The following is a 14,319-nucleotide window of genomic DNA, read 5'->3' on the forward strand; positions in this document are numbered from 1 at the left end:
CTGTTGCACTTTTCTAGGCAAGACAGTGATAGATGTGCTCGTGAGGCCATTGTCAGGTTCTGCTTGGGCTTTGCACTCGGGTTTCACAAACTCTTGTGGCGACGACCGAAACCTTACACCTCTGCTTAACAAGGGGTCTGTGTGTTTGACTTGAGTCACCACTAGGTTTGTGCTCCATCAGCAATGATGACTTGGGCAAGCTGTTGATGACATCTTGTATGGGCCATGTGTGTGTTTTTGTTTTTAATGTGTGTGGGTTTTCTACACCGTTTTCTCCCAATTTATTCATTTCACCATTCTGTTAGCTCTCACCTTCCCTATCACACATCAACCACTGCTTTTTCCACCAGCCTAAGATGTTGAAGCCCAAGACGTTCTTGCTCCTCAGGCACAGAGACGCAATTGGCCAACAAGCAGTGGTACTTAATTGTCTACGTTTTTATCCCAATTCTGTGCAAACCCTACAACACAGGTCTCCTCAAACTTCTACTCCCTGTCTTTAGTCCCCATTCAGCTAAATTTGGTGCTCAAATATGGAAGTAAATGACGTTCTTGAAATTTCAGGGTTTAACAATATAAAATACATTTGTACACAAACATAACATTTATTATTAGGGGTGTAACAATACACAAAATTCAGATCCCTTACAATTTTCATACTTTGGCAATAAACATCGCTAATTAAACAGTAGCTCTTGTGCCAAGAAAGCTTATGTGCACTGGTAAGGCAGGGTTGCCAGGTCTTAGCAAATTTTCCACACCAACAGCATCTCAAAAAAAAGCACAAAAAGACCTGGAAACTGGCAGAAAAGCTTTGCGAGTTGGAAAAAGTTGTTGCAGTTTTCTTCTTTTTCGAAGTATTTGCATTAGAAACAAGTTCACTGTGGTGTGCACGCATTTCTGATTTGTTGATATTCCTAGTCCAGTTTAGCGTAAAAAAAACCTGCAACCCACAAAGGAGCATGTCTGAATCACAGGGTGCATTCTGCTGTTGGCACGTCGAGGCTTGTAGTTGTTAGTAGCCTCAAGTAATATATAAGCACTGTTGTATGACGAACAGTCTACGTTATTATGCAGTCTTTTTGTATCGAATTGAGAGCCTAGTATCAAAGGACATTATATGATCCCTGAACTTACTATGTGTATAAAGTTACAGTACACAGTATATTATTTTGGTTACTATCACATACCAGAAGCTACAAAATCACGGACACAAGCGGTGATCAAAGTGGTCTGTATACATGCCTATGAGAAACAGCCCTCAAGCAATGAGTCACTTTATGAACCACAGTTAATGCGGTATCATGCTAAACACACTTGAGGGTAACTGCTCTGTTCTGCTCCTGGTATTACAAGAAACGACTTTGCTGTCTGAAGTCTGTAGGAAATGCAAGAAATGTCGTCTGATTAGACTCCGGCTGTTAGACTCTGGACCGTGGGTGGCTTGAACCAGGATTTGAACTCTTGATGGGGTAAAACCTTGCATAGCTGCGCCACTGTGGAGACCCTCAGGCATTTTTACTGTCTGTATGTGCTAGGGAATCTCACACACAGAGAGCTACAGCTGATATTCAGAGAATTCTGCCTCTCTGCCTGTCATCACTATGGAGACACATTTCTTCTTCTCTCACCTGAGGGGAACTATTGGATAGATCAGTAGGAGCGCCATTGGTGGAAATGTTTTCCTGCTTTTCTTAACACTCTGAGGATAGGAAGCCTAAGGATCTGCTGTGTGTGTGTGTGTGTGTGTGTGTGTGTGTGTGTGTGTGTGTGTGTGTGTGTGTGTATAAGACCTGATGCCTTGAGTTCAACCCGGTCATTTGGTTTATCTGTATCAGAAATCTACCAGGCTGCTGATGGAGCACCTCTAGGCCCTCATTCCTTTCATTGTTTTGCCCGGACTCGTTCCTCCTTTAGGTCTACCAAATGAAATCGACTAATGAGTTCTCCGGTCAGGTCAGAAGATTATCAGACAGTTGGGAGATAAAAAATTTTGGGCACCAGGAGAGAATTCAGTTGGTGTTTGTTTGCAGAGGTCAGAACAGTTGTTTCAGAACACTGGAATGATCTTCCTTCCAGATGAACACCTTTCTTAGAGATGTAAAGGTTTTAAAGAGGCAAGCAGCCAGCGATTTGTATGTCTGTTGCTGCCAGTGCGTTCATCCAATTAACCATTCAAAGAGTGAATTGTGTTTTTGGAAGTAAAAAAATGTATAAAAGCTTAAACACTCGTGGGATTGTAGCCAATAAAACATCCATCTTTCATTCTGCGCCATGAAACCAACATGCAATCCTGGTGCAATAACAGGCTAATGCAATCACCAGGCAAGATTTAATGCGTCATGCTGTAACGCTGAAACAGGATTATTGGAATGGCCTTTATTCGGGATGTTTGGTAAACATTTTCCTTCCAAATTACAGCTTCGGTTTCCTCACACCACAGTATAATCGAACACTACACCATTACTCTTGTCATTATGGGTGTCAGTTCTGTCAAAACTGAGCAGGAGAATCAGAGTAACGAGCTTTAGAGGCAGCTTTGTCTTCTTGTCACACTCTTTCTGCAATTCGCCGCTGTCTCCTGCGGAGTCTCTGCCCGTTTCTTTGTGTTCAGCCGACACACTTTGAGAGCCTGTTGCATCACCCTGCCTCTCTGCTGGAGAGCTTTTGTAGAGCCAGCAACACGGCGATGATGCAAGCCATCCTTTCTGAAAAGCGGCAACAGAGAGTGAGTGAATTCGATACGTGCTCGCTTTTTACATTTTCACCTTGTCTTGTGTCTCCTTCGTCCTTTGTCCTTTGTCCCGAGTTGAATTGTTTGATCAGGGAAAGTTTTCCTGTGTTTCATCGTCTCCGTGAACTGGTTGACGTGTCCCACATCCTGGAGGCTGTTTTTAGCAAGACAGTTCGTTGTGTCCTTTTTCCAGCCTGAAACAACGCAGTAGGTCAGCGTGACATAACCGGCGCAGTGACTCACATCCTGATCACTCGTTTCGTTACGTCATAACAATAAGAGCACTGATTCTTTGTTAGCACAGGACGCCCAGGCAGGGAGAGGGATTTGGCTGGAAGTCAGAATCCACAGCATGCCTTCATGAAGGAAGTCGACTGAGAGGGAATGCGGACGTGGGAGTGTTGCAGTCACTTCCGATCGCTCTTCCAGAGCCAGATTTTTATCTCTGTGTGCAGCCTTTTTCTTTATACAGCGAATAAAGCTTTTTAAAAGAGTTCTCTTGGTGTTTCTCCTTGTTTACGGCAGGTTTTTCAAAGTGCTGGTAAATTTATGACTTTACGATTCAGCGCATTTTTTCACCCCCGTGAGGCATCAGACACTGTCCTGACCACCATCCCCCATTCGACACAAACATACACGCATGCATGCACACACACACACACACACACACGCACGCACACACGCTGCTTAGTAGGAGGGCCGAGCCACAGCTTTGATGTGGACACCTCCACCGCCGTTCCAGCACTGCTTCTCCCCAAAGCCTGTCGTGCCACATGCTGCACCCCCGCACTTCCTCTCCCCAGAGCAACCCAAATATAACTGCACATCTGGAGCGCTGATTGGAGCAGGCCTGTCTGTCTGTAATCAGCCAGAGCTCACCCGGCTGGCCCAGACTTACTTTCAGGTCATGGGAGCCTGATCTTTTACATCTTTCAGCAAATCAAATTCATATTGTGGCGTGTTAACACAGGATACAGACTTTTATTTGATTTCCATAACACTGTGTTAATCAGCACTATGTTAGTGTTAAAAAGCAGGCTTTGTGTATGTTTTGTTTGCTCCTAACTCATCAGGCCTTTTTTTCATCTTCCTTTTTTTTTTTTTTTTTTTTTTTTTGTTAAAAACACAGTGGAACTTTTAGCACCAGAACCAGGAATGACCTTTTTTTTCAGAGGCCATCAATCCAATACCAAGAGCTCTAGCTTTCACTACAGAGCCTGGTACGTTTCTTCAATAAATGCGTCCAAGAACTTTCACAGAAAGAGTCTGTTAGACTGACGGCCAACCACGTTAACTCACTACTAATTGTTCCAAACAAGGCTCTCTTAAAGATTTTAAAAGATTGGATCATTGATCTCTCAGTCCAGTGATTAGATCTGACTCTAAAAATGTCCAGTGATCAAAAGGTATATTTTTCCCCAAAAAATGTGTTTCCCTTTGCAAATGCAGAGTACACAATAATGTGAGGCAAACTAATCCGACAAACTAATCCTTCAAGATTCTGAAGCTCGTGGCCAGAAAAGTGTACAAAAGGCATCAGGCATTCAGTGAGCAGTAGTCAGAGCATCTGTGGTTTCAACTAAACACCAGTAGGTCTAGTTGTATGTTTTTCTGCTTGTTCAATATTGGTACCAACAAGAGCTAATGGTACCTGGGATGGGGTAGAATTTCTTGCTCAACACAGTTTTACATAAAGACTGACATTACAAACGATCGACCACATTCATTCACCACAGATAGTTTTAAACAAAGGCCTCTTACAGATTATAAAGATTGGATGCCATGAATTTTTTTCTAAATCCTGGGATTAGATCTTGTGCCGAAAATGTCAGTATCCCAGTGTTCAGAAGGTATTTTTTTCCCTTTGAAAATTCAGAGTACACATTGAGGTGAGGAGAGCTAATGAGATTCCAGCCAAGATTCTGAAGCTCGTTGCCAGAAAAGTGTGCAAAAGATATCAGACACTCTGTGAGTTGTAGGTGGAGAATCTGTGGTTTCAAATAAACACCAGTAGTTCCAGGTGTACGTTTTTGTTCCCTGCTCGGTAGACGTGCCAGCGACTAATGGTACTTGGTGAGGGGCAGGCTTATGATTTTGATATTGAGTCATGTAAATGATGGCAGAAAGAGTGCACAGTCCAAAGCGTATCTTTGTAGACATTTTTAGATTGCGAATAAGTAGCTTTATAAAAACGTGTATTGTGGTATAATTATTGTCAAAAATTGTGATAACATTGTACAATCAATAGAATGTTTGGTACATTGTTTACTAACTTTTGTTAGTAAATTAGTTAGACTTAAATGTTTCAGACCAATGCTCCTGTATGTTCCATATAGCCACGGGTCATCCATGAGAAACACGCCATGACCTGTATTCAGCTATAAGTGGTTTTACTTACACACATTCTAACGTTACCATTTCATATTGTGTTCCAGCTGTGTTCAAGTCGAAGAGCACCATGCAGTGGACATTGACGTTTATCACTGCCCCAACTGTGAAGTTCCACACGGACCCTCCCTGAGTAAGACCTCTCCTCTGCTCTCTTCTTCTCTTCTCTCCTCTCCTCACCTTGTGTCTCATCGCTCCTCCTCTTCCCTCTACCCCTCCCTCTTGCTTTATTGATTTCCCCTTTTTGATTTAAGCACCAGTGATTTCCCAGCCCCCAGGGAGGCAGACATTATTAGGCTAATTACCCAGTGTAATCATCAAATGGGGGTTGAACCAGGCCCTTGTTGGTCAAGAAGGTTGAGGGCTTTATGGTCCTTTGAACTGCTCCACTGAAGTGCCCTCATAACTCACTGACACTTGAGTTCATTCTGTCCAATTCAACTGATAACATCTCTGACAGTGTTTCTCCTAACCCCGTCCATTTTTCATGTAGCTCAGTCAAATCTAAATGAAATGAATCACTTAAGATTTTGGAATAGAATTGAATTGATTAGAACAGCGATTTGTCAATGAGTACAATGTTTAAGTTATAAATGAACGACATGTCGCATATTTTAACGATTTACAGTTGGATTTAATGTTGTGGAACAGCCACAAGACAAGTTAGTTCCTGCTATCTCTTTCGTTATAGCTGCAATAAACAGTCATTCCCTCACCAGCCTCTCTCTCTCTCTCTCTCCCCTACTCTCTCTCTCAGAAAAACCAGAACGCATAAAATCTTCAATCCTGAAGACTTTCCCCTGTTCGGAAACTTTTCAAAGCACTATAATCGTTACAAAGTGCTAACACCCAAGACTCTTTCCATAAATGTTAAATAAATGTCTCGTAACAAGAAAACCTCACCACATCAAAGATTATGTGATTTTCATTTGTTAAAAACATTTTTTAATTTGTTTATTACTAGTCATAGATTATGTGGAGCGTCTGCCATCCAAGTCCCTGTGAATGAACTGTTACTATAGAAACAGTAGCGTATTAGAGCGAGCGCAATAACATACGTTAACTTATCGTTCATATTACAGCCGTGCGGTTATATAATATTAATCCACACATTCTGAGAATTCAACCCAGCTGTGGTATAAATACAGTGAACTGTATCTCTCTCTGTTACATGGATAGAGAATACATATGTAATGGTAATAATGTAATACTGTACATGGGCTGTATTCTAGACTGACTGAAAAGCATCAAACTCTTTTCTAGGCCAAGCCTTTACTAGAATTATTTGGCTTCATTCATACAGTGCACCAAAGCTTAGGCTGTTTTCTAAAAGAAGGAATTATTTCTTCTCCAGCTTTGTGCGTGAGAAAGGTAAAGATAAAAAAAAAGTTTTTTTTTTTTTTTTTTACAAACTCTCAGTCAAGACCAAGACATTTACATTTACGGCATTTAGCAGGCGCCCTTATCTAGAGCGACTTACAATTATCTCATTTATACAACTGAGCAGTTGAGGGTTAAGGGCCTTGCTCAAGGGCCCAGCAGTGGCAGCTTGGTGGTGCTGGGATTTGAACTCTCAACCTTCCGATCAGGAGTCGAACAGCTTAACCATTGAGCTACCACATTCCCGTATTTAGCAAGGCAAATACTCAAGACTGAGACAAGTCCAAGTTAATACAGAAACTGTCTTGAGACCAGAGTTGAGTCCTAGAGCACAGTATGCACTATATGGCCAAAAGTTTGTTCACTTCTGTCTGTCACACCCATATGTGTTTGTTGAACACCGCGTTCCAGATTTATTCCCCCTTTGCTGTTATAATAAGCTCCACTCTTCTGGGAAGGTTTTCCACTAGATGTTGGAGCGAGGCTGTGGGGATTTGTGATCATTCAGCTACAAGAGCATTAGTGAGGTCAGGCGCTGATGTTGGTGAGGAGGTCTGGGGTTCAGTCGGTGCTCCAGTTCATCCCAAAGGTGTTCAGTGGGGTTGAGGTCAGGGCTCTGTGCAGGACACTCGAGTTCTTCCACTCCAACCTTCACACACCATGTCTTCATGGAGCTCGCTTTGTGCACAGGGGCATTGTCATGCTGGAACAGGTTTGAGCCTCTTAGTTCCAGTGAAGGGAAATTGTAATGCTGCAGCATACAAAGACATTCTAGACAATATAGACACCTTCCAACTTTGTGGCAACAGTTTGGGGAAGGAACACATATGGGTGTGATGGTCAGGTGTCCACAAACTTTTGGCCATATTGTGTTAATTGTGCAATAAAACAGTCATAGTGTTGAACTGACAGTGATGCTCAGACAGCAGTCAGCTCCAGCCATGTACAGTAATGTGCCAAATTGTGTACGTTGTGTTATTACAGTAAGGTAACAGAATGGTATTAATGGTTGGAGTGTATTTATAAATAAATTAAAAGTCTTGGTAACAATGCAGCTGTCACTGTTATATAAATACAGTGCAGTATGACACTGTAATCAAAGGCTTTTCTTTCAACGTTGAAATCCCTCTGTCCCTCTGACTTTATAGTGAAGAAGCGAAGGAACTGGCACAGGCACGACTACACGGAGCCGGACGATGGCAGCAAGCCCGTGCAGGCCGGGACCCTGGTGTTTGTGCGCCAGCTGCAGGCCAGGACCTTCGCCAGGTACGTGAATAAAGCTTTGGCCATCTGACACCCTCACACCCAAGCCCCTAGCCAACAGCGTCACATAGAGCACTGCATGACACACAAGCGAATTGCGAATACAGCAACCACCTGTTTCAAGAAGAAACAGCTGTTTTACTGTCAACTGCAACATATACAATATATTTAGCATCAGTGAACTATATTTATGAGGGATGTGCTGAAAAGTATACCTAAAATGGCACTTAAAAAAAGATTCAATTGGCCTACAACAAAGAGTCAGATGTAATGCTTTACGAATAACTTTAGAATTTAAAAAGTGATTAGAAATGTTTTTTTTTCTCTTCTGTGCTGCTCTCCTGTCTTTGTACTCTGTGTGTGTGTGTGTGTGTGTGTGGAAGCTGTAAGATGGATAAATTTGCTTTCAAATCACAACTTGTGAAATTACTTCCAATTAGGAACAGTTTGGCTCTTACACTAGTAGAGACGGGTTCGGTTCCAGCCGTGGATCTGAGATCCTCGAATTCTCAGAAAAGTTCTATGGAAATATCATTGTAACCGATTAGATTTTGGAACTGATCCAAACAGGGACAAAGTCACAGCAAGGTCAAATGTCTGAAATAGTTTTTCTTCAGTAGCTTCTTTCCTGTGTTTTTAAAGGTATTTCTGGTATTAAAATTAGTAACCAGAAGGACTTTTTCTAGGTTTCGTGTTCTACTTGTTTTCAATGTAAAGTGCATAAATCTTGCTTTTATCTCAGTGTGCATGCGTGTGCCTTGATTGCGCTTGATTTCACTCGCGCTCTGTCTCCTCAACAGTGCCGATGAGGTCCTGATGAAGATGCACGGGAGCCAGGTGACGCAGCGCTATTTGGAGAGGCACAGCTTCCGTTACCCCATCGCCGTGACTCAGAAAGAAGGGCTTGGCCTTCAGCTTCCCTCTTCAGACTTCTCTGTCAAAGATGTGGAACGATATGTTGGTAAGAGAAGTGTGTGTGCGTGTGCGAGAGAGAACACGGTCAATGTGTCAGCAGTTCCTCTCTTACATTAAAGTTAATGCTGTATTATTCATCCACGTGATGTGTAATTACCAGCAGTTTAAATATTCATTATGTGTAATGGAGCTTAGTAGCGCAGTGTCGTAAGAGAATAAGCCAGATGTCACGTGACTGCTGCGGGACGAATGAGCGCAGCCTCTTAGTGAGCCGTAATGAAATAAGCGTGCGGATGGAGGCAGTGTGGCTTACACCAGCCCAGTGGGTCCTCACCTCCTCACCTCTCCAGCGCATTTAGAGCAACTCGAGGTGTCTGCTTACACACTCACCATCTTTTATAGACAGCTCATGTTCGTCTGCTGCCGACCGGGGGTTTGCCGCAACGTTTAGGTCACATACACAGACGTACACACTATGCTGTAGATCTGAGAGTTAGGGTGCTTTTATATGAAACTCGGGTGAAACTTTACTCGACCTTGTCTCGGTCTCGGCCAACGACTTGAAATTTTTTCCGACGCCTTCCGAGATCATAACATCATTTCCATGAGCAAGTACTCTGTAATGTTGCTGTTACTGTACAGAATGTAAATGTTGATCTCTGTATGTGGAGTTATACAGTGCCTATCAATTTCAAGTTTCAAAACATTTCATCTCCTTGTGTTTAAAATAATACAGCACAAATACTTGTAAAGCCCAGCTCTCTTTGGTCTCAGAAAGTTGTTGCATTTTATTTACTTGCTGTGTGCTTATATCAAAGGCAGTGCGCTTTGATTTGCAAACCTTTATGTATGCTGTACTGCTTCCTGCTGCATTTCTTTAAAAAAAAAAAAGAAAGAAACTTTTGTATAACCAGCAAACTCTGTCATTTCATTTGCTTCATGAACGCTTCCTAAACACCCCCATTTTTGTACAAATAGATAATACCACAGTAGACAGGTTATTTTAGTTCATTCAAGAGAAATTTCATGTAATCTTATAAAGATACTACAACCAGCGATTGAACACATCTGAGCATCTGATCTGGGACTTCACATGGATTCGGCCATATGTAGTGCTGTGAGGTCTTGGTCTTGCCCCCTGTCGTACTCAGTCTTGACTCAGACTCCATTGGCTATGATCTTGGTCTTGACTCGGTCTTGGCTAAGGTCATCTTAACCCCAGCACAATATATATAAGCAGTGTTACGTCTATTTGAACGGATCCCTGGTGTGTTTTCCGTCTCTGTGATGTTCATTTGTGCAGGAATCACGCTGGAACAAAACAGCCGGCCCGAGAGCGAGGTCATCTTTGTCTGCAGCGAGAAAATGATTCGACTCTGAATTGACTCAAGTGAATCAAACATGTGTTCAGGGCACAAACTGAGCCAAAGGACAGAGCTGTAGTGCTGCAGAAACACCATGTACATCCACCATGTACAGAAACTTTCCATAACTATAAAATAAAATGCAACAGGTGTGCTGTTACATGAAAATAATCAACTACTGGCTGGTGTGATGCGGCCCAACAAATTATTTTTCCATTAACAGGGTTTTATTTCTCTTATACCACAGCAATTTGCCAACTGTTACAATTTTTAATTTGTTATTGATCCTTCACCAGCCTCTCTCTTTTTTTTAAAAAATTTATTTATTTATTTATTTATTTGCGTGTGTCAGACAAAAATCGCAGCTTGTCATGTTACCGAGAAACCTCACATAATAAACTCATCTGTCCTGAAGACTTTCCCATGATGGAAAACTTTAACAAAGGCGCTGACACTGGAGACTCCTTCCATAAATGTTAAATAAACACCTCTTTACAGAGAGCTTCACTTCACTATATAACTGATACATCAACTGTTATTCAACACCTTCTGACCAATCAGATGGGGAGAATTCAACAGCGCTGTGGCATAAAATGTTTTAAAGTAGTTCTTCAAATAAAATCTGATTCATATCTCTGTACACTTCATAGCCATTAATTACAAAAGAAATAATACCGTTCATCATAATGCATCAGCAATCAGTAACGTCTTTCATTCTGAGCATTAATTGGCGTCACTCGATAAACTCTCCACGCTGACGTTATGTCTGTGGCGCGGCTTAAAAGCCTCCAGCTTCATGTCCTAAACGCACTGCACAGATTAGCTACCTGGCTAATTCAGTTAGCACAGCAGGCATCCCGCCTGAGCAGCTCAATTGAACGCTCGCCATTTTCAGCGTCTCCGTTTCCTCCTTCTCCGTGAAACACTTCATTTGTCTCTGAAGTTTTTTACTTTCCCAGCACCAGATGTCGACCATAAAAAGTGTGTTTGTGTTTCCAGAACTTTTGTATAGTGTGTTGGGCTGCAGGGATTAATTTGTGAACTTTATTAGTATAATCTTGGCACGTGTGTATGTGTGAATATATTTTGTGCTCAGGGAGTGTTTTGCTGTTAAACTAAATTGCAATCTCTGTGGTGTAATTTTTGGTTGTTGGTCTACTGTACTGCTCAGTTTCATTCAAAATGGTCTTGTATTTCGTAAGTGTTTTAAAAGTTCCTAAAAATTAGTAGCCAACTACAAAAAGCCGGACATTTAAAACGTTTTAAAGCTCCAAAGCAAGGACCAAGTGACACCAGCTCTCTCTCGCACTCATTTTATCATAAACGGTATCTACTACACAAATAAATAATCGAAAAATAATTTTTCTGTTAAGTCTTTTTGGCCATATAGGAACCCATTAAGGAAACAATATTTTAAAACGGTGACCTAGGAACGACAAATTTCTTCTTCTTTTATCCAGTGTAACTGTTTACGTTTGATTTCATAATGTAAATATAAAGTACAGAGTTTGCTTCTAAGATTTTCCCACATTCAAAACGTATTATAATAAACAGTTTGACATAACAGCAACATAGAAACAAAAAAAAATTCTCCTGCACTTTATTATACTTGTAACTTGTCTACAATCAAAAAAATGGCTTCATAAACTAAATACCCCCCTGGAGTGTGTTATTGTATTGTACCACAGCGATTTGCCAGCGATTGCAGTGTTTAATTTATTAATGAATGACACATCACATATTTTAATGATTTATTGTGGGATTTAATGTTGTGGAACATCCACAGGACAGGTTAGTTCCTGTTATCTCTTACGTTATACCCTCAAAAAGCCTGTCATTTTACAGAGAACTCGGAAAGTGTAAACTCCTCTGAAGACTTCCCTGAGCTGGGAAACTTTTAACTGTTACAAAGCGCTTACAAACGAGACTCTGTTCATAAATATTAAATAAATATCTCCTAACAGAAAACGTCACCACATCAACGATTATACGTTTTACTTTGTTAAACAGCAACCTGTGGTTTTTTGTTTGTTTGTTTGTTTTAAAATCTATTTATTTTTGGTCTTGGATTATGTGCAGTGTCCACAGGACAAGTCCGTGTGTGAGCTGTTACTATAGAAACAATATAGTATTAGAACGAGCGCATTAATATTAACCTGTAGTTCACGGTCCAGCCGGAACGACTGTCCGAGCCGTGCTGTTATACAGAAATAATGCACAGCTTCTGACCAATCAGATTCAAACATTCAAGTGCGCTGTAGTATAATTTTATTAGTGTGTTCAAACTGTGAACTAGAACAAAAAAAATTGTACAGATTATTTTTATGGTACGGTCTACTATCAAAAGAATGACCCCATAAACAAAATATAAACTAAATACACAAGCGTGAGTCAAATGAAAACCCTAATTTGTTAGAACTGCGTATAATTTTTTTTGACATAATCTCATTTCTATTCAGTGCAAGTGTTTCAGTGCATAATGAGTGTATGGATTCCTCTAGAAAACAACTTTTCATTTGACTCACGTTTGTACGTTTGTTGTCACCTGGTCACTGATATTGTAAATTAACCTTATTTCAGTCTCAGCATTTTCAAAAGTTCCCATAAAGCTCAGTGAGTCACAGCACCTCCTGGAGGCCGGAAACAATCATTTGGTTTGAAGTACTGACGGGTCCATAAGTATTTGGACAGTGACACAGTTTTCATAATTGTGCCTCTGTACACCACCACAATGAATTTGAAATGAAGCAATCAAGATGTGATTGAAGTGTAGACTTTCAGCTTTAACTCAAGGGGTTTAACAAAACTATTGTTTTAGCTGTTTAGGAATTACAGAATTTTTTTTTTTTTTTTTTTTTTTTTTTTAAATAAAGAGTCCATCCATTTTCACTGGCTCAGAAGTAATTGGACAATTGACTGATAAGCAGTTAGTTATTTATTACTTACTTAATGATGATCATTTTACTTCCTACACGGCATCTGCTGTGACATTTAACACTTTCTTGCTCTGCAAAATATTTTGGCGCACACAACCTTTTGATCTGAGATCGGCGTTAATAAAATTGCCCCTGAGGAGAGGTGAGGCGAGGTGAGCGTGGCTCTGACTGACATCTTGCTCCTGCCAGCTGTCTCTGAGATCTTTAAGCCTCGGCGTCCACCAGCTGCTCGGTGGGGGCCTCTTTCACGCCATCTCCCTGACAGGCTTGATTTGTTAGCTACCAGCTGCTGCTCCTATCCTCATAGTAACTGGTTTAGCCACAGCCTTCTGTTTCTTTACACAGAAATGTTAAAGACTGGATTGAGGATTTATTCCTTACTCTCTAGCACGTGTCGGTCGGCTCATCAGTGGGTCTTCTTACAGAGAAATTGATTTGATTGTGCAGAGCATTCACAGTGAAAACTGTTACTCCAAATATATTTTGGCTAATAATTAGAAGAAAATTGGAAAAATAAGAGATTGTATTGAATATGGGTGTGTGTGAGAGTGGAGTCTTCTCCAATTTGCATATTTATGCTTAAATCTGTAAAACCTGGATTTCTTAATGAGTGTTATTGATAAAGCAATAAACTATATCATTGATACAGAAGGAAGATTTTTTGAAGTTTAAATCCCGGGGGAGACTTTATTGAGCTCATCAAGACTCTGAACTCTCAGTTGCTCACTTTTATGAATGGATTGTGTCCTGCTTCATTCGTAAGGGACTTTTTATAAACGCAAATCAGTAAAAGTGTGAGTGGAGTCGTGACTGCTGTCTTACATATAAACTACATCTGCATTTAGTATTTTACATATGATTGTATTCGTTATATATGCTTTTATGCTTGGTATATTTGATCTTTGTAATGCGTGTATCCTGTATTTTTTTTCACTATAAGATAATTTGGCGATGTGTGTTCTGTGTTGCCAGTTCTGGTGTGTGATAAGAACTAAAACACGCATGCTGTTGGAGGAGAATAGTAGCGACGGGATGCTGTGATGCGTCCTGACGTTTATACTACTTTTACTACTCAGAAGCTGATTATTTTTCTACAGCAGCACATGGTGATGTGTTTTAACAGCAGTTTGCCAACGCTTACATTCTTAACTGATTAATAAAAAAAAAGTATGGCTCTATTTAAAGTTAATTATTAGTTTGCATTTTTATACGTTTATAGTAACATTTATTGTTGTGGAAGTAAGTGTGTTCCTGTCATCGCTTTTGTTACAGCAGCTATAAACTCTTTCACTCTTTCACATAAATTCCTGCTGTAGAGTCCTGCCGTGTCAGAATGTTT

General features: G+C 40.7%; 1 protein-coding gene across 2 annotated transcripts in view; it reads left to right on the plus strand.

Annotated features, from left to right (window-relative positions):
• kdm7ab (lysine (K)-specific demethylase 7Ab) overlaps positions 1-14,319 on the plus strand; it is a 38,538-nt gene that overhangs the window by 10,435 nt on the left and 13,784 nt on the right. Inside the window, exons 2-4 of one of the 2 annotated variants that reach the window (XM_034305957.2) lie at positions 5,170-5,255; positions 7,651-7,768; positions 8,566-8,726. In XM_034305957.2, the coding sequence (XP_034161848.2) occupies positions 5,170-5,255; positions 7,651-7,768; positions 8,566-8,726 (365 nt within the window). Of the gene's footprint in view, positions 1-5,169; positions 5,256-7,650; positions 7,769-8,565; positions 8,727-12,916; positions 14,087-14,319 lie in introns of those variants that run through there. The other variant, XM_053235460.1, reaches the window with a different exon arrangement.

This window comes from Pangasianodon hypophthalmus, chromosome 7 (genome assembly GCF_027358585.1).
Source record: "Pangasianodon hypophthalmus isolate fPanHyp1 chromosome 7, fPanHyp1.pri, whole genome shotgun sequence".
Classification (NCBI taxonomy): domain Eukaryota; kingdom Metazoa; phylum Chordata; class Actinopteri; order Siluriformes; family Pangasiidae; genus Pangasianodon; species Pangasianodon hypophthalmus.